The sequence below is a fragment of the Pelecanus crispus genome, chromosome 1 (genome assembly GCF_030463565.1).
Source record: "Pelecanus crispus isolate bPelCri1 chromosome 1, bPelCri1.pri, whole genome shotgun sequence".
Taxonomy (NCBI): Eukaryota; Metazoa; Chordata; class Aves; order Pelecaniformes; family Pelecanidae; genus Pelecanus; species Pelecanus crispus.
In genome coordinates this window covers 57,717,115-57,738,374 of record NC_134643.1, presented here as the reverse complement: position 1 = coordinate 57,738,374, position 21,260 = coordinate 57,717,115, and the positions used below count along the sequence as shown (strand labels likewise).

The window sequence follows — 21,260 nt, the reverse complement described above, 5'->3', positions numbered from 1 at the left end:
ACGTGAAACAACACCCTCCAGCTGCTGACAGAAGGTAAAGATAGAAGAATAACGGAGGATGATTTGAGGGAAAAGAAGAAAGCATAGTGAAAAATACTCATTCTTGCTAAGAATGTCAATCAAATCATATAGTAGTTAAAATTTCATGTCAAGTGCTTAAATAAGATCTCTGCTTTGTTTAGCATAGTGAGTCCACAGAAGAGTAGGGAGTGGGCTATCCCTGAATTCACGGCAACCGGTCCTGTAGAGCATATTCCAAATTTCTCCAAATAATGGAGATGGAGGTGGCTAAAAAGAAAGAGAAAGCGAGGACCCTTTGTTACCCAGAAATGGAACGTGTACATAATCTTTGGCATAGGTTCCTTTTTCAATGTCTGCGCGAATGCTTTAATCCCATGACTGTGAAGGTTGCAGCAGTCAGTTTCTCATACACTAGAAACATAAGAGCAGCAGTAAGGACTGTCTGCAGGAGCTTTGCTTCAAGGCCTTTGTAGAGTCCCATTAATCCAAAACGCCTAAGAAGAGGGGGGGAAAAAAAAAGTGTGAATAGCCTTCTGTAAGTAAATCAGTACACTACAAAGAATTAGTATCACAAGTAAAGTTAGTGACAACTATAAGAAGCTTACATTCGTTTTTGATCTCGAGTGCCAGCTATGTTTAATAATATTTTAAAGAGAAAATTCTGCAGAAAGTTACGTCTTTTGTGCAAGAAACTTGCTTCTTTTCAAGATGAAAGGTGAATAAATTGGTATCCATAGATATCATTGATACCGCTTACTGTACAGATATTTAGGAGAATTTGGTTTTGTGTACTTATTCCCCAATATATTAAAAAAACCAGGCTAACTCAAATGGCAAGCTTAAGGGGGGCAAAAAAAACCAAAAGTCAGATCCAGCAAGATTTTCAACATATTAGTAATACTCACGTCTTCTGTATCATGTTAGAAAAAAAACCAGAAAGCTCACCTCACTCTCTGTTGAAGAAGGTAAAGAACATTTCTAAGACTGCCTAGTGTTCGGTTCTCCGGGTTCAACCTGTGGCGTCCAAACTGGAAAAAAGTAAGAGCATTTTGTTGTACTATTTCCCCGTGGTGGGGAAACAAATATGTAAAATCTGGAGAGCCTATCTTAAATCTCTTTAACATTTGCCAGGTTATACTAGCCATCAGCGAAGAACTGCAGCCAAAGCTCACACTATTGAGCTTTACACAGCAAGCATTAAAACAATACGTACTACAATAATTTGTTTTGGTTTTAAGATGGATTCTAAGAAAGCATTACACATGGCCATATTTGCTCTCTTTCAGTTGCTCTGGAGGAAACAGTTTCAAGATCTCAAAAGCATAATTTGCAGAGTCTTAGTAGGGATATGACATTTAAAGCAAGTTCTTTCTGGCTTGCTCAGCTTTCATTGAACAAAGATTCAAGGCCTCATACATCTGCAAACCATTATTACATTAAGATTGCATAGCTGAACCCAAAATTTATCTGCCCAGCAATGGTCTTTGAGCAAAACATTTACATGTGAACTGCTGTGGAAGAATCCAAAATTGTTTGATCCACCTACCTGGCCCAAATACTACTTCTCTTTTATTCACTGCATTTGCTTATCCCCAAACTGTTTTTCAGTAGACATGATAACTGCTGCTGTAATTTTATGTCTCAGAGTTAAACTAGCAATTTCAGCAACTCCTCTTCTAGCATTCATTGATACTCTTACCTGATACAGGTCAATATTACTGTCAGCAAGCTGCAGCTATGAATTATTAATATACAAAGGTTGCCACACTTGTATTTATAACATAGCCAAATTAACTTTTGAAGCCTGTATTACGCTTCTGTGCTAAGAAAGGTGAACTTGAGCAACTGCATGTGGATAAGTTCTCCCAGAACTTAGTCAGGCAACTGCTACTTCTTAGGCATAAGAAATTACCATTGACAGTAGGTAGAGTATGCAAGCAGATTTAGGCAGTTCAGAAATTGTAAGAAAATGCCAGGATGACACAGGTCCCTTTGCTATATGTCTTAAGAACTCAGATGGAAACAGCAGCAACAGAATGCTATTGGAAATCTCCCTTTATTAGGCAAATACGTGCTCACAATCCACAATCTTCTCATCAGCAACTAACTCATTTGATATTGATAAATCACTGTCAAAGATTACTGTCAAAGACTCAGACACACCCCAAAAAATTGCTAACTAGGTTCCAAGTTACAATGCCAGTCACTGCCCAGATTACTCAGAGGCTTCCAAACTACACCAGGATTAGGTGCTTCCTTCTCCACCATCAGACTATTTTTGTACTGCAAACAAAGGTTCATCACAGAGGAAAAAAAAAAGTTCTCCCTAGGATGTCAATACTTCACTGATTACTGCAGACGATTTCCCAAAGGGACTAGCATTCTCTACACTAGAAAAGAGGCTTGAGTTTTAAAGAGAACTTTTTCACCCAGGATCACTAAGAACATTAACAGTATTGCTATTTCTCCAGCGGTAAATTTAATTTATCCACTGCTTACTGACATATAGGCTAAAGAAAAGTTTCACTGCATAATGAGTAACACCAGTGCCATGTATTTTTAATGACTGAAAAGGAGATAGACATACCAAATGGCAAGGCTGGAAGCTGCTTATCACTATCAATTGCACAGGACTACTGTTCATTATATGGAAGCAAGAAGAGCACTTTGCCAAAAACTTGAAAGCAAATGTGTAGACACTTCATTACAAAGAACCCTGATAACTTCTAAACAATAGTAAGTTTCTAAAAGGTTTATGGTTGAAGAGTCCTGTAACTTCTAATTTGATGACAGAACTTAATTATGATGTGTAAGTTTTTATGAATTATACTGAGCTTGTATTAGCTTATGTGTAAATCTGCTAAAATTGCTTCAAAAAACCCCACAACTATATAAAGTATATTTCATGCAGAATGATATTTCTGAAGATACTAAGCCTTTATTCATAACTTTTTTTTAATATCACCTACTGTAAGTGACAAAAACTTTATCAAATATAACAATGCTAGCTGTAGATTAGAAAACACATTACGAAGTATTGCAAGTTTGAACTGGACAGCACAGGTATCACAGACGCATGTTTCTGCTGTTCTTGCCAGAAGCGTTCAGGGTTTCTGGCTATTACTGCTTTCATAGAGCAAAGGGAAAGAAGTCACCCCTAGTGACTGCAGAACTAGAGATAGGGTCCTTGTATTCCCCATCATCCAGGGAGAGGCTGGACTGGCATGGAGAAGTAGCATATAGGCCACTATTTTACGGTGGGTCACTATGAGAAGAATCCCACCACCACCAGGACACTGATAGTTTGCTGTGCTCTAGCAGAACAGCAACTTGTCACTGCTCAGGCAAGCCAGCAGCAAACTAGCTCACTTCAGCTGAGGCGAGCAGTAAGCAGCAGCTGGTTAGTACATCGAGCTGGCAGCACAACTTACCAGAAGCTGCCCTTTTTTTAAAGAATGACACTGTCATCAAGAGACAGAAGAATTTTGTTCAAAAAGCCAAAAGGAGACAGACAAAACATGAAGTAATAGTCACAAGATTGTAACCATTTCTATAGCAACCATGGAAAGGAATAAGGGTTGAAGCTGTGCGTCGATGTAGCCCCATGAAAATTGCACTGCTGTGCAATGCTAAAGCTAAAATAGAGCACTCCAACTTTCCTTCCAGTTCTTCTTCACAGCAGAGAAAATGCATCACAAATTAAGAACAGACTGATGGTGCAACTTATCCAAACAAAGCTAAATTTGCTCAAATGTTTTTCTGTATCTGTCACTTCAGTAATAGAAGTCTGTGTTACTAGTTTAACTCCTGAGAAGTGTCCAGGCTGTTAAAACAGGGTAAGACATTGAATGAAGGCACTAGCTCAGCTGATCATCAGAAGTTAGAAAAACTTCAGAAAAAATGCCTGCTGACAAAAGTACAATGTGGATGCCATTTTGTGCATCATCAGGGTGAAGTAGAAAGCTGTGCAGGCGCACACAAGTTTTACCCAGCATCTTTTCAGGGTAAATATATTCAAGTCCTGTTAGTTTGAAATAGAGCATCCAAACTATCTTTTCACAGGCTATCAAAAATCCAAATGCATTTAGTCCACTCTAATTACAGAGAAGAAAAACTAAAATAATTACAAAATTACAAAAAAAAAAAATCACTTTTTCCAGATGAACAGTTAACAAGAAAAATCCCCTGTTAGACAAGTCCAAAAAGCGATACCCTTAGCACGGAAGGCTCACATTCAGTAATTCAACTAATTGTCTAAATTTATGCTAGTTTTAGAACATATATAATAGCTTTACCATACATGCAAGTTAGGGCTTCTCCTTACTTAGGAAAATAGCATTATATCTCATACACATTATATCTCAGCACACATACAAATTGCAAGTGAGAATAAATGCAAGTGTTTCCATTATCACTACAATTAGCATACAAGGCCAGGCAAGTGGTTAAAGACATTATTTATGAAGGACCTCATCTTCCCCTGATGAATCACGTTCTGGCTACTGACAAGGTCAGGCCACCATCTGAATAAAACAAAACCTATGAATAGAACTTTTTTTGCATCACCCTAGGTCATCTGGAAACAAACTGGGCTTAGAGGATTTAATTTTAGCTTCCCACTTGACACATTTTCTATTTATATTCAAAGAAGTAAATCTACATTTTTGTAGTGCCTAAAAGCAGTATGGTGCATCAGCTTCTGTGAGACACAGTACCGATGCATAAGATTGCCAATCCTACCAGCTACTTGAAACAAATGTGCACCAGTAATACCAAGTTCTATCAGAATCTGTCAGTACAGGATCAAAGAAGAGAGGCATCCTTATCAGTGACCTGCACTGTGCAAAAGGAGCTCCCAAAATGATGGGTTCATCAACACAAATTAAAACAAGCCTTATGAACAAGGCTTGCACTATACAGAACAAGTCAGAGGCAGTTACCCTGAAATTAAATTATTACTTACCCGCAGAATTGACTGTACTGTCTGCAGAGGATAAGTGAGCGTGGTGGCAACTGCTTTGGCTATTGCACCAATGACAAAAGCATCCAAAGACGTGAGCTGTTCAATAGATAAAGGACATATTACTAAAACAGCTAGTTACCCATATGTGTTTGGGGATTCTGTACTGGTACCTGCTACTGGCTTATCTAAGGATCTTTGGCATAAAGATTTCATGAAGCCTCTGGGTCTTCTCATTTTAAAGAGTTAGTTATAGTTCACCCAACTTACTTTCCCACAACTAAAATTTACTTGTAACTTCTACCTGCTCACAAGCTTTTGCATTTCTCACTGTAACTAGGTTACTAACACACAGTGGAGATAAAGGCATACAACTAGACCAATTTAAATCACCGAGAGTAAACAAAAGATAGGAAAGTAGCATTTAAACCATCAATCAAAAAGTGTTTCAGCTTTTGCAACATTTAAACTAACAAGTCACATGGCATTTGTGAAACAGCGACAGTGAAAGACTCCTTGAACATCACTCTATAATCCCGAGACATAATCACTATGCTATCAGGCAGAATTTTAGTCCCGATAACAATAGGCTAAAGATCTCATCCCATCCCCTGTTAGTTAAGAACACCTACTAGAAGCCCATGTGCACCCCCACAAAGCCCACAATGTTCCACGATGTACCAGATACATTGTTATAGCCTAAGCTGGTTACAGTGCATCTCAGTCTAACAGCGTGAATTCATCACTGAAAATACATCGGTGCCCATATCAAAACATGCTCTAAATTTGCAAAATATGTTGATTGCAATCAGAAATATGCACGCACACACACATCTTAAAAAAGTGAATCTGATATACTTCAGACAATCAGGAAAAGATCAAATAGGAAGAAAAACATCGTCCAAAATAAAAGTTACCATTGCTAGGCAAAAAAAAGTATTTTACCTCTCTGCTGATCATGGACAAAACATTCCCTAATTTAAGGTAGAACTAAGTAATTTAAAAGAAACACCAGAAATAAACATAGCAGTTAGCCAACAACCAAATAACAATGCAGAGGGAAGTTCAGCTCATCACTCAGAAATTGTATTATCCATAATGTAACTGGATAGATCCATCAGGCACAAATAGAGTGCTACAGCTGCAGTATTGACTAAAGATAGTAAAAAAACCCAAGACTCATTTATGATGCAAAAATCTCATGTAAAAATAATTTCACTATATCTTGAGGAAAAACAAGATGGCTTTTTAACACATTGATATGATCTAACATTTTAATACAGCCAATTGCATTCTAAAGTCACAAATTAACAGCAAAGCACTGCAGCTTAAACATATAATATGTTACGACATTATCCTAAAGTGTAACGCTAACAGTTTTTAATTTGCTAGAACATAAGAGGAACATGAGTTCAGATGAGGTGCTGTATCTGATATAAAGAAACAAGAAAAAGAATAAAGAAAAAGGGGACTATAGAGCAGGGACAGAAAAGTGATTCTACCTCTATTTAGAGAGTCAGGGAGGTATAGAAAAAGTGCTATTAAAATGACAGGGTCCAGAACAAGTCTGTGATAATTCAAAAGCTCAATATACTTGATTTTCTGGAGAAAGGGTTAAGAGGCAACTTCAAAACAGTCTGTATGTACATACTTACAAAACAGATATATCAGAATTGAAATATCTACATTAAATCAAGACCTGTGAACAAATCTAAACAAGTGTGGACAAGAGGTGCAGTTTTATCTTTACAGGCAGAGGAATTCATTACAGGAGTATCCTCCCTAGGGACATGAAAGATTCACATCTCACTTCACAATGATGGATCTTTTTTAGAAGACACACTAACTCAAAAAAACCTTCCAAAAATACAAGAATCAAAACCAAACCAACATTTCTGAATTTGCCCAAGGAACACATGTCAAAGAACCTGTCTTGTAACAGAGCATGTCCATCACCTGGCCTCAAAACATACTCACTTGCAGCTGCTTTTTCAAAAGCTTCCGTTTAAAGCCTTCATAAAACATGAACTGTATGGCAGGATTGAAGACCAGCAGCAAGGAGGGGAAAGTACCATTCCATAAAGCTAAGACTCCTTCATCTCGTATTATCTGATGAAAGGCATCTGAGACGAAAGGTGGAAAAAAAAAATCATTAAAATTTTGAGTACAAAATTCTGACTGTAGAAGATAAGAAAAGGTACACTTAAAGCCTAATATTCAAAGTGTGTAAAAATCCACTGCAGTCTTTTATGCAACTTTTTTATCTTCCATCCTAATCTAGAAATTAACGTAAAAATAGTGATTAAGGAGGATCTTGCTCACATCACCATTAGCGTAAACAAAGCTTATCATCTGCACAGACACCCCACTCTTTTTAGGACAAGCTCAGCATCAACATTAACATCTTCTAAACCTTCTTCAAAATATCAACATTTATTTATTTTTAAAAGGAAGACAGCTTGAACATGTGGGTGATTAAGAGATTAAGGTGAGTGAAGTTTCATTTGCAGATTATCTGTGCAAACTCAGACTCCCAGCTACCAGGATTTGTATAATAAGATACCTGCCTTTCCAAAAGGTATTTTAGTTACAGGTGTGCGTACTACAAACTCTTTGTTACCATCAGAAATGGCCAAGGCCAGTTGCCAGTAAAACTCATGACTGCAAAGTGATAGGGAAGCATGGAGATTCCAGGGTGAAATTAGTTACACTAACTTCAGAGTCCGTGATATATTTCATTTAAGGAACTTCTCTTTGGTTAAAGACAATAACAGGTGCTTACCTATTATGCCTTTGTAATTGGTTGGTACAATGTCTTCATTTCTAAATTTTGCTCCCTGCAGCTTCAGACGTGTGTTTACTACCCAAAGAGGAGTGGTCATTAGGACATTCACTACACCTAATGCAAAACACAGCACAGAGAAAATCAGCAAGAACCAGAAGGTAAAAGGGGGTAAGAAAACACTGAAACCTCAATTCACACACTACTGAAGTTACTGGTAGGAAGAGGTGGAAAAATTAACACAGCATAACAGCAAAAGTAAACTGGTATTTTGTAATAAGCTACTTCAGCTATCCCCCCCAACAGCTCCACCATGAATTAGATGTCAGCAGGTTGTATGCAGTGGGAAGACATTTCTGCCACTCCTCCCCAAAACTAGAAAACAAACAAACAAAAAAACCCAAACAAAAAACCACACCAAATATGAATATGTTGAAGGAATCTTAAGTGAACTTGTTATTTTGCTGCATACTACACCACACTGGAGCACAACATACTCTACTTTTTCGTGCCCTACTTCACTCCATGATGACTTGCTGCCTGCCTACTTTCAGAAAGAAACACAAAAGTGATAAGGTTAGAAAAATTATTTTACGAGGAGAGATCAAAACAGATAAATGCATGCAGCTTGGTTACCAGAACAGAGCTCCTATGCTGCCAAAAGAATGAGAATATCTAGTTTCTAGAGTCACTAAGTACGCTTAAGGTGGAAAACACAGGATCCTGCAAATATTTTGTGAGGCTTAGAAATGGCAAGAGATTACACACAATAACAAACCCCAACAGTAAAGTTTGAAAGTTGAGTATCAGAAAGTAGCGTGGGGGAGGAGAAATGGACAAACACACATAAGGCTGCAACAAAGAGGTATTGCAAGATACAGCTCTAAAGTAAGAGGGAAAAGGATTAAGTGACATTACTTCCACAATCACCTGGTACAGGTCTTTCCTGTTCAGTAATGACTGAGGCAGTTACTTTGAAGTAACTATGTAAAAACAAGCTTCTGATCTTTCTTATTAATACTTCTGCATCACAGAAGTTAGCAATTGCTTCTACACTGTTTGCTTTGGTAGGAGTCTGAGTGACAACCTGAATTATTCCATTATATTGAGATGGACACAGTCTATCACTGTCAGGAGCAGTAATTCTGAAAAAGGTGAAACACTACTACCTACATTGTGCCTGTTTGTTCTTTTTCTTTTCCTTTAAGAGAGTTCAGGAAAGCAGAATATAAACATAACTTTATTTCAGTATCCTTCAAAAGGACTACAGTCTTCTCTCAAAAAAGTTTTGAGCAAAATCAAGCACTAGGAAAGGCAAGCCACATTAATCTCTCTTAACCAAAGTCAATGTGATTATATTATGGAGTAACACATTAGAGCACAATATACTTGTAATTTTTCACCCAGACTCTCTTAAAGGAGAAGTCATAAAACTTTATTTTCCAGAATGGAAAGGTTTGGGTTTTTTTTTTTTAAATATGTATTTTTCCAATCTGTATTTGCTACCAGTAGGAGGAATGAGAGATGGGTAAGGAGAATTACTAAACACCACAAGTGGAATTTTTCAATTTACACCAGCTATTATTCCATTATAAGGATATAAACTATGAACATTGAACAAGTTATTTAACTGACAAGCTATTATGCCAATTCCCGTAGCCTTTGTTCCAGAATGTAACTATAAGAAAGTTTCTCCCAGCAATAAAGCCAACTTAAGAATTTCTTTCCTTACTTTCCCCCAACTATTCAGCCATTCATTGTACCTACACACTAAAAGTACAAGAAACTAGCAAAAAGTAAACAAACACCACCACCCCACCCCAAATCACAGTTAGTTTGTTTGTTTTTTTTTTTTTAAGGTTTTTTAAAATCAGCTTGTTTCAGTGTGGTTGCATGCACAATTGCTCCTGCAGAACAGGACAGGCAAACACAGGCACAGAGTGGTAATTTTGCACATTGGATTTGCTAGAAAAGCCACTAGTGTCATCATCCCTTCAAAGAAGCCACTGTAGCATCAACATGAGAGTAAGGAATAAAAAAAGAACATAAAGTTCCCACTGTACTTGCATATATCTAGGACTTACTACCACTTTCAGATGACAACCCAAAAAGAAGCCTGAAAACTGGCACCCAAATCCTTGTATTAAAACCTCTTTCTTATCCTAACCAAAATTATTTCAGAATTGGCATATATCTTTCCCTCTGAAAAAAAAAAAAACTATCACCTCTCCCTGCCACTTGTCTTCAACATCTAAAAGATGATGCTTACATACAATGGTAAACAACACACGAAACACAAATAAAATACTAGGCTGCAACAGCACCATGCTGTGTGCCAGAATTCACAACAGGAAGTTTATGCACCTACTTCTGAGGTGGAGAGGACACAGAAGATCAGACAGAGCTGTACAACAAAGCTGGTCCGTATACAGTGGGAGGCGTAAGTACTCAGTGTGACCTCCAGTGAACTTTGTAAGAGAAACATTAAATAGAATATACTAAAAAATACATTTTTGATGAAATTGAGATTTAAGCATTACCTGCAAACACCCCAAGAACCAAGTCTTTTCCAGTGGTTGAATGCTGACCTTTGACCCAGAGAGCTTTAAGACTATTAAATGTATAAAAATAAACAAAATTGGAGCAGCAGAGGCTGGAGATAACAGGGAACCATCCTCGATAGGGTGCCAACCTAATGGAGAGGAAAAAGTCATGGTAAGGGATCAGTAAGCATTCATGTAATCTGGTTGATTTTACATGTTGGTGGAAGGTCCCAGAGATACAATACTGTATACTACATACAAATCTAACCAGATATGTATTTATCATGAATGGCAACAAATCATACCATACTAAAGTCCTGATTGTACTATAAAAAAAATTAAGCGCTTATAAATTATAGTAATCAGGAATAATTCCATTGAAAAGGAGCTGTAGATGTACAATATATTTACAGTGAGAAGCTTGGGGCTTGCTCACTCCAGAAGCAAGTATTACCACTGCATTTGCTCTCTACCAACACCCAGCAACAAACTACAAACATCCAGGGGATGAATATATGTTTGAAGTATGTATGTTAACATACAGACTGATACAGTCAGTTCAAACCATACACCAAAACATACCAAGGCATGAGGAGAATTCCCATCTGTGCTGAGAAACGGAGCTGTCAGTCCAATACAAAAGATAACACCCCAGTAAAGAGATGCTCACATCTCCAAGGAAACAAAGCAATGCTTAACATAGCTGGAAAAAAAAATTAAGACAACTACTCCTTCAATACGAAATAATAATAAAAAACTAGAGTAAGGAAGGAAAAAATATACATGTCTGGATTCTCACATAAAATTTAAAGATGGAAGACAGTTACTGAAATTAATATACTCCACCAAAGAGTCTCTACCAAAGGATGCAACCTGGGGTATGAGATATGCAGGTGGGAGGAATTTCTAATAAATGCCTCACAGTAAAGTCTACAGCAAATCAGTCAGCTAAGTGAGAAAAAGACATTACCTATTTAAATTTAACTAGCTTAATCACAGATGAAAAACTGAATACCCCCTTATGATTCACAGCTATCTTATTTTCAGGTGTTGTGAATAATTGCCATTGTTTGTGTATCATCTAAATCTATCTTGATTTAAGAATGATTTCATAACAGCTGACTAACAAGGCTTCCTTCTCTGACAGGCCTGATGAGTCTGTAAAACAGGGACTCCTCAACAACTGCCCTACATCCCCAACATGTTCTACAATACATTCAGAAGGGATAACGATATACACCTTCGCTGAAGCTGCACAGGCCAGGTAGAGAACTGGTATCATGTTAAGAGCATAAGAAATTTCCTCAATGACCAGCAGTAATCATGGAGGCTCTTAGTATTCATTAAAATATTGGGAATATACAGAATATAAGATTCCCCAAGGAGGAGACCGTAAAAGATGCAAGGCTGGTAAATGCAGCATCTGACTGTTCTTATGATGTAAATACTAGGTTTTCATCTCGAATGCAACAAGTGCTTCTCCCACCCATGTAGCTGAGAATACACTGCATTATTAGGACTGTTTCTGAAGTTACAGGCTTAGATAACCATACAGTCACAATTACAAAATTAACTGACTGTACAGTTAGTCATGAGGAGAAATGAAACAATTTTTGCATCACCTATCTCTTCTGTGCTACCAAAAAAAAAAGGGAGAAACACCCTCTCAGTACCATGTCTTCTAACTGAGAGTGTTAGTTCGGTTTTGCTTGATTTATTGAAAATCATCAGAAATTCTTAAAGAAAACATCTTACAATACAAAACATGAAACTATGACAAAAAACATGAGTTTATTTTAATGATTTGTCAGTGCTAGCATCTGTAATTCACATACAAATCCTTCTGCACACAAATAAAACCTAAGTTTGCGTTCTAAACTGCAACCTTGAGAAGAACTCACCATACATGTTTCATATCACCTAGAGAAGGATGGAAGAGCAGGGAAGAAAGCAAAGCTGTTCATTAAACTTCTACAGAAAGTCCATTAGCTAAACCTATTTGCTTTATGGTACATCCAGATGAGAAAAACAGTCTCACAAAAGTGTAACATGAGACAAGACTCTACAAACTAATGTGAACAAGATGTTTATTATCTCACATCACAGATTTTGGATTTGTTGTGAGGTTTTGTTGGGTTTGGGGGGATTTTTTTTTTATTCTAGACACCTCTCTAAAACTAGTATCACTGCTTAGCCAAGCCTTGCCAATGCCTTTGGAAGAAACAATGTTTACCTCTTGCCAGAATTACTGATTTTTCTATTTCACAGGAAAAGTAGGATGACCACTTTAGCAGTCTCTCCATTTCAATTAACCTCTTAATTTTTCTTTTTTACTTTTTCTTCCTTTTTTATTTTTTTAATTGACATTTACTTCACACCCTCATGTAACAAATGTAATGTGGGAACATGAACAAGAGAGATCACCAACTGACTGAGAAGTACTCGTGCATACAACTGCCAACTCAAGTTCAAAGGTGGCAAAACATTATTGGCCAAGCTAAACTTTTGCCAACTTTAATGTCCTGAAAGCCCTGGTCTACATGAGTTCCAGGGATTCACTTCAGAAAATACTTGTAACAAGGACACACATACAACTGTGTTTCCCAGCCAGCTCAGCTCAGACTGTGCGGCAAATGAAGCACAGCATTGCTGAAAGTTAACTGCTTTTAGATAGATCTTCAATCTCATCAGCATAAAGAGTCACTTGTTGTTTATTTTCACATGCTTAGGAGGAGAAAAAACTTCCAACTGGGAAACATGTCTCAGTTCTCCTGTTGAAAGTGGCTCAGCTGCCTAAGAGTTTCACCTTGGTTATGAGAAATGGGAACACCCAAGAATCCAGGCAGATGCAGCTGGTTTATCAGGTATGTGAAGGTACATTTGCGTACAAACCTGCATTTCTGAGGAGGCACAGCTACCTCCCTAACAGAGGCACAATTACATCACTGAACAGCTCAATTGCATAAGGTGCTCAATAAAATGAATTCAAATTAGCTAAAGATGAACACGTAAGATTATGCAAGTCATATCACACTTATATGAAGACGCTTGAATTCAAATTAAAAAATCTGTCCACGTGGCCTAACTATTCCACTTCAACAGCAAATTCAAATTAGTTTTAGAGCTTGCCTACACAAAGACAAGAGGAAAATTAGTATCTACTCACAGGCCTTCTTCTTTAATTATTTCCAATAGGACTGCCGGTGTTGTCTTAGACTTCCGCTTCTCATCAACTGGAAAACAGAAGAATCAAACTTTTAAGACTATTATGATTCTTAGCACTCATTTTCAACTCTTTACCCTTCCTATTCTGAACATACCCCAGAAGAGTATGTTTCTTCTTCCTCATAAAGGAAAGATGTTCTCTACTTCTGCAGCAATTCCAGAAAGCATCTCCTTATTTTCATTTGCTAGGTAAGGCTACTTCATTTTTTCATTCTTCCCCAGACTAGCAGGTTCTGTTGGGCACCAGAGTATCTGCAGTTACCAATTCCTAACCCAACAGTTGTGACATGAACTGAAGGTAGGTTCACTTTAGGTGAGACTAGAACTGGGCCTGCCTAACTGCTCTCAAAATTGTACCTTGGACTCCAGACTAGCACCACTAGCAGAGCTATCTCTGACAGTTAATCTGCAAACAGCTAAACCTTAGCAAAACACTGTCTCTTCCTGCATTGAAAGCTGCTCCACAGCAATATGGTGCTAATGTCTCAACCACACGTTTCTGGCGACCTGGCTGATGATTTCCCTCTAGTTCTTAATAATGCTTTAGTCACAGTGCTAAAATGCTTAGTGATTCTGTGACTTTTGATTGGGAAATAGAGCATTAGAACAACAGTTTATACCTAGATTGCATTTTTGTAAATACCAGACATTCCTACTCTCAGTTCTAACCCTGACTTTTCCCTTTAAACCATTCTCAGGAATAACTCTAGGCTAGTCTCCCATGATACTGCCCCTGCACTTTGAAGTGCTCTCAGCAGCCAAAAGCAACAACACACAGATGTAAACCTGTGTAATCTCACATCTTTATTTTTCTTTTTGGTCTTAGATAACCATTTAAAAGCAATGTCTGGCCACACATCACACAGCTTTTTCAGCTAATTAAAAGGTTGCCCAATACTTTCAGAAAGGAGAATTACCTTCAGCTGGAAAAATGGTGTTAGTGATTAAACTGTGTTAGTGTTACACAAGTAAGATTCCTGTTCATGCAAGACAGGTCCCCCTACAGCCACCCTTACAAGTGCCCAAGCCAAGATGAACAGAAACACCACTGTACAAAGAAACTAGAGTTTGACACTTACCCTGAAGTCTAAGCCTAGCTGTATCCAAAGGAAAAAATACAGTCATTGCAGTCATACTGCCCTGAAAAACAAAATAAACTGGCTATATAGTGTATTAGTTGCTTGTACAGATGCCTGCCAGACTTTGTAGCCCTTCACTTCTCACCCAGAAACCAGTGTACTGAATAAGTTTAAAAAGGGGATAAACTCCATACATGACAATGTCTTTTTGAAGTGTTTTTTGGTCCCATGCTTACAAAACAAGTTTTTTTCTGTTGTATTAGATCAAGCTAAAATTAAAACCATTAGAAGCTTTTTGCCCAAAGAGAAAGTTCTTGAAGTCTGAGAGCTGATAAAGCGGGTATCAGGAGACAAACATATTGTACTTTCTCTACCTCCCATTAGCCTCAATACCCAATTTCTGGGTTTGGTTTTGTTTTTTTTTTTTAAAAAAAGGAGTGGGGGAAGAGTACGACATAAGCAACCACTGTGTTACAATAACCTTGTTTCGACTTAAGGAAAAAAACCCCCACACCTTTTGTTCATTAAAAAACAGATAGCACAAGTTTTTCAGGACTTAACCTAGCATTGTCCTAAATTCCAATTTAAGCAATAAAGATCTGCCTACCAAGACACCCCCTGTGGCACAAATTACGTATGATGAATTAAACCATGACCTAGATGTCACCAGATTCACTTCTTGTGAATCCAATACTCTCTTCACCTCCTGTGCAATCCAACCATTAAAGCCTCTAAATGGAAAAGCCAGCAGCCACTCTCCTTTACAACAGGGTTAAATACTGTATTTGCAAATGCCCTTATCAAGCAGCTGTTCCCTCTCTCTCCACCACCATTCAGCTTCTTCATTCTTTAGTATTCTAGCATTAATATTGCACAGCTTTTGGAAGGAGACATGTAACTTGGACCCTGGCGTGGGGTAAACCTGTTAACACTCTACGGTAGTAGCCATGCAAACTGTTTTAAATGGTGAGAAGGTCTGGGACACCACAAGTCACACAAGCACCGTGTTTAAAGCACACTACACAGTCTGACTTGAATTTTTCTAGAGCTATATTATGCCATACATTTAAGCAAGCTTTGCCTCAGGAAACACTCCAGCTCATGAGCAGGCTGCTTGGACCTATCTCCACAACCAGCAGAGGATTATTTTTCAGGTGGTGTTTCCTCACTAAGACAACTCGTGGTTGAAGTCTTAACAAGACTTAAGTTTCTCCAGTTTTCATAACACCAGGTAGCAAATGAAAGGAAACACTTGGCCATAATTACCCGGTTATTTTAACCCAGTTAGTTTGGGCTCTAGCCAAAAAGGTTGGTTCTGGTCTCCCACCTGCTCATCCAGTGTCTGCTCATTCTCAGTACCTACTGTGTACACAGCTGGACAGCAAGTAGGATTAATGAACCCATCTGGCTAAAAATTTACAAAAAATAAATTTCAGTTAGAAGGCTAGTACCATCACAAAAAGAAGTGCCAGAAAGAACTAAAATATACCTCCTAATGGCAGCTGCATTACAGTAACTCTGAAGCCAACATTAAAACACAGTTACACACACCTATGCATAAAACAGCCACAAGACTGCATAGCCTACAAGTTTGAGCCTTCCCCTGCTCAGTTTATCCTGCTTCCATCTTCCCGAAGCAAGATTTATCCCAAATCCTACTCTCAATGCAATCCACCACACAGCAACACAAACACTTGCACTCAAAATCAGAAAACAGAAATGGGGAAATAGTTGGGATAGTGGCACACAGGGCAAAGGGGTGGACACAAGGTACAGAATAAAATATTTCAGTTGGAAGGGACCTACAACCATCATCTAGTCCAACTGCCTGACCACTGCAGGGCTGACTAAAAGTTAAAGCATATTAAGGGCATTGTCCAAATGGCTCTTAAACACTGACAGGCTTGGGGCATCGACCACCTCTCTAGGAAGCCTGTTTCAGTGTTTGACCAACCTCTCGGTAAAGAAATGCTTCCTAGTGTGAACTCTGAACTGCCCTGATGCAGCTTTGAACCATTCCCACATGATGAGCCTTACAAGCTTCTTAAAACTGGCTTAAAATATATATGAAGCTATAGCTCAACAGAATGTCATAACTCAGCTGATCTAACAGACTACTGCCAATAAAGGATAATTTGTATCCTCCCCCCTCCTTTCACTAAATTGAGGGAAATCAACTCAGAAAAACAGAGTTTTTATTTTTCTTTTCTCATGGGTTTATAAATGGAACAACTAAACTACATGGCGAGAAGACTGCCAGAAGCATCACATGGAGGAGACAGGACCTCATGGTTAGAACAGGGATGAGCAGGACCAGCCCCTTCCCCAGGAACAAAAACCTCTTGAGATGGGCTCAGATTTCTTACTGAATTGCACTTGAGACCAGTACAGTAGGGAAAGTAACTCATATTACTGATAGCACGTACATACGATAAAGTGTATGACCCTGTATTGTTGAAAGGGTGAGGCTTCACCGTCTGCCTTCCCACCACCTCCCCATTGCTGCTGAATCTCAGCAGTTTGCCAAGTCAAGTCATGCTATCACTGAATGATCACTAAGACAGGTACAAACTGGCTTAAGCAATCCCAGCTCTTGGTCAACTGTATTTGCATCACTGCCTCCTCCATTCTGGTGGCATAACTTTTTGAGCATCTACATGATGATGCAGACAAGGAAACTAATCTGGCTGGGCTACTTCTTCAGCCAGACCAGCTCCCTGATCAGCCACAGCACCACATAAACAACGGCGCAGTAGCCAAGAGGTGACAGTAAGCGGCCAGAACAAACGGCCTGAAAAGACTGCTGCCACGAAGAGGCATGCAGGACCACAGCCTCAAGTTTGATTTTCTAAAAAATAGTAATAAAAAATTTAAAATGGAAAAAAAGTTATGTTGTCAACCAACATCCAGAGTCAAACAAAGCAGCCTGACTACTGCCATAATACTCCTATAAAATTCTCATTCCTACAGCTTTTGTAACAGGAAGGTTACTTCATAGCTATATGCAGAGTTAAAGAATACTTATGTAATTCAATTAAAATTCACAGGAAATCAAGCACTGGTTTTTTTGGTGCTTGCAAAACTATTAATTTGTCTCAGGTTTGACTAGATAGCCTGGAAGATATATGAACTTCCACCATATTACAACAGAAACAAAAATTATCATGTTGTGATCTAACATGTTCTTTTGACTCATTACCTCAGCACAGCTCTGTGGGTTGCCTTTTTTTTTTAAATTCTTGCATCACATCTGCACATCAGCGTGCTTTGTAATAATTTAAACAAATGGTGAGACAATAACAGAACAGTTAGTAGACGTGTCAAAGATCTTGCCAAAATTTATATATTACAGCAAACAGAAATCTCTAAATGGATGTATACATCTTTACTATAACCAAAAAAAAAAAAAAATCAAAAAAAAAAATCAAGGCTTCCAGCATAAGGCAGTAAAAAACCCAAGAAAAAAAACCACCTCATTTCAGGACAAAATTCTTGCTCTAGAGCTTTAAACTGTATATGAATATTAGTGACAGCAAGTGGAAGTCACAAGGGTACAGAAGTCCAATAGCTCCAAAAAGTTCTGTCTTCCTTCACAGCAACATCACTGTAGTGGAGACATAAGCATCTTTAAATACAACAGGGAACTTCTATTAACTTAATTAATACCACCAAGGGACTTAAGATACCATTTTATCATGCATTTTAAGTTTACGGCTGGATTTATAAGTTTGGTTCATACCACAAGCTTTGTTCAGGAGCACAGCGTGATTATAGCAATCTGTATATGAGAGCAAGAAGCTAGCAGTGAGAAAGAAAGCGTTACCAACTTCTGCACACCAGCAAAAGGAGAGTGAGCAGTATTTCAATAATGAGATCATTTGAGAAAGTTCCTTTTCTTGAAAGGGAAACAAAATCCCCATTGCCTTTGATGCGTAAAGAAGCAGACTTAAAACACTTTAAACAGCTGACAGTTAATTCCATGTTTATTTATGATAATGACAAAACAACCTTTAGAGTCTTTTTTGGTTTTCTCTGGCAGGCCAATTTAGAATCAGCCTTTATTGTTCAATAACTTTCATCTTCTAGAAGACATTGCGAGTTATTTTAAGGACTCAAATTAGGACAGGAAGTTTTGCCAGAACAGTAGATCAGCAATTGCTAAAATATGTATCTAGGTGTTCTTGCCAGTCTGGAATAACCCAAGAATAGAGCTGCATCAGCTTGCTTGAAATCCATCAATAAGTCTGGTCCAACATGCTACATCATGCTAAAATTCTTAATCTGTTGGAAGTACAAGACTGATTCGCTATTTACAGAGCTACCACTCAAAAATTCAAGGGCTGGGCATACTAGGAAATCTACAGAAACAAAACACTACTGTTTAATTTACAAGTGTCATGTGAAAAATTTAATTCAATAACCCGTACAAACCTCCTCTAGCTGCACTGTGCTTGTTGCATGCTTTGATTAACACCTCGCCCTTCACAACTTGTGTTTATAAGACAAAGGCAGAGTGTGGATGCTTAGAAGAACTCTTACTTTACACAGCTGAAGTGTCATCCCTCTACCTTTTGGGGGGCTTACATTTTCATAGTTAATTTGATGCCCAACTTCAGGTGCTTACATGCTCACTTTCTAAGGGAGAACACCTGCAGCTCCTGTTGGGTTCACAGGAGGCTCCGGCTGCTCAGGAGGAGAGCCAGCCTCAAGGTTTATCCAATCCCCCACCCAAAACCAGCGAGGAGCAAAACTAGGGCTTTGCAAGCGCACTCGCACGGGATGGGTGACAGAGCTGAGACTTGGTGTCAGGGAGCCCCTCACCCCACATCCTCTTCTTGTGACCGAGAAAGGCTTGGGCACGGCCACGCACGGGGCACGCCTCGGCACCCCAGCCAGGTCACCCCAGCCCTGCCGGCCCGCACTGCCCTGGGCTCCCCGCCTCCGCACCCCACCGAAGCGGCCCCCTCAGGCGCGGGCCCCCGCTCAAACACAGGCTTAAGGCGGCCGGCGACCTCCTCCCCAGCGCCCCCCGCCAGGCTGGCAGGGCCGCTCCGCCCGCCCTTCCTCCCCGCGGGCCCGGGCACCCTCCAGAGCCCTCCGCCCCGCCGCCGCCAACGGCCGCCGCCAACGGCCGCCGCGGAGACGCCCCCTCCCCCCACCCGCCGCCGCCCGCAACGGCTCGGCGGCGCCAGCCCCGACCCGCTCGCTCACCACAGCCCCGGACACGGCGTGCACCAGGCTCTCGTAGGAGGCGACGGAAGACATGGTGATGGTGATGATGGTGGGTGGCTGGCTGGCGGCCGGCCGGCCGGCCAGCCCGCCTTACAGCGCGGCACCGGCGAGGGCCCGGCAACCAACGGCCTCCCGCCCTCTACGTCACGGCGCCCGCCCCGTCACGTGGCGCCTCGCCCCGCCCCCCCGCCGCCAGCGGCCCCGCCCTCCGGCGGGCCTGGCGCGTGCGCGCTGGCGTGGGGGGGGGGGGGGCGAGGCGGGGGCCGGTGCTCGGGGCCGCGTTAATGGGAACCGCGGGCACTGGGCGGGAGGTAGGTTGGAGGAGCGGCTCTGGGGTGCTTTCTACAGATCTGGCTTTGTACGTCAGGGTTTTTTCCTCGACACCAAGCTGGCCTTACCTCAGGGAAGCTTGGAATAATTGCAGCGGCTTTAAGAAAAATACAGACTTAAGGGTCGATACTGGGAATACTGAGGAAATCCATTGTTCTTTCCTGTGAAAAGTACAGTCATGCCTTTTCTCTCCACCACCAGCTTCCCTTTCCCAAACACGTAACATAAGCATTGAATTACAAAGAGGAGACAATATTTTAGCTCGGCATTCTGTTTCTGCTTTTTCCTAACTTCAGCCCCGCCCCTTGTACCTAAAAAGCCCGGTACCTTTCAAAAGCACGCTTCCTCAAGCCGATCGCGTCTTGCTCTCTGCGGACCGCTCAAGCCTGCTCCCTTTCCCACCTCTGTTTGCTCCTTTCCCGCAGCCAGCGCCCACCATTACGGGGGAGCAGCACCTCCAGCCTCCTCGCCCGCTCTGCTGGCTGGGGGTGCAATAAGAAGCGCTGCAAAGACGGGGCTAGACGCAGGTGGCTGGCCAAAGGACGGGGTAGCCACGGCTCGCAGCAGTTAATTAGGGCAGCCAGTGACAAGACCATTAGGTTTGGAAAATGCCTCCTCTTAACCTTTTATGTAGAAGAGGTTCTGCAGGGTAGGAAGGAGCTGAGGAAGTGAAATGAGGTCGGACATGCCACAATTCGTAAAATCACTTGGGATGATACCTGTGTCTGTTCCTGTCCTGGGGTTTTTTTCCCCATTCTCATGTCATATGCTGGTTTCCAGATAGCTTCAAGGTTTTGCCTGCGTTAACAATCCTTCCCCTCTTCTTAGCTTCACCTATACTTAAAAAAAATAAATAAATAAAGATAAGAATGAAAATTCTCCTTAGCTTTGTATCATGTTACTCCTGGGCTCTCTTTTTTTCTATTGTTACTCCATCTTCCGTTCTCCTTTCTGAACAGAAAAAAAAAACTTCATGACTTGTTCTTCACGTTTGCAGTTCTTGGTTCTTCGATGCCACCTCTCCAGCTGCCTGTTGCGTGAGCTGCAAGAGCTCCTAGCGCTTACGCCCGTGGTAGGAATCACCGTAT

General features: G+C 40.2%; 1 protein-coding gene across 2 annotated transcripts; it reads right to left on the bottom strand.

Annotated features, from left to right (window-relative positions):
- Positions 1 to 245: 245 nt before the first annotated feature.
- SLC25A17 (solute carrier family 25 member 17) lies at positions 246 to 19,875 on the bottom strand. Of its 2 annotated transcripts, XM_075708624.1 has the most exons (9): positions 19,822 to 19,875; positions 14,611 to 14,671; positions 13,473 to 13,539; positions 10,304 to 10,455; positions 7,764 to 7,880; positions 6,959 to 7,104; positions 4,985 to 5,080; positions 967 to 1,049; positions 246 to 515 (listed from the first exon to the last, which is right to left on the bottom strand). In XM_075708624.1, exons 1-9 carry the CDS (start codon positions 19,873 to 19,875, stop codon positions 368 to 370), a joined length of 924 nt encoding a protein of 307 aa, XP_075564739.1. In that variant the 3' UTR covers positions 246 to 367. The 2 variants fall into 2 exon arrangements, with proteins under 2 accessions (XP_075564739.1, XP_075564743.1); XM_075708628.1 differs by lacking the exons at positions 14,611 to 14,671; positions 19,822 to 19,875 and adding an exon at positions 10,889 to 11,009 and having other exon boundaries at positions 13,473 to 13,506.
- Positions 19,876 to 21,260: the final 1,385 nt, after the last annotated feature.

Coding starts and splice junctions, on each gene's coding strand:
- SLC25A17 (XM_075708624.1), bottom strand. CDS start 19,875: ATGTCTTCCGTCGCCTCCTACGAGAGCCTGGTGCACGCCGTGTCCGGG. Junction 14,672..19,821: donor ACGCCGTGTCCGGGGCTGTG/GTGAGCGAGCGG, acceptor TTTGTTTTTCAG/GGCAGTATGACTGCAATGAC. Junction 13,540..14,610: donor AGCTAGGCTTAGACTTCAGG/GTAAGTGTCAAA, acceptor TCTGTTTTCCAG/TTGATGAGAAGCGGAAGTCT.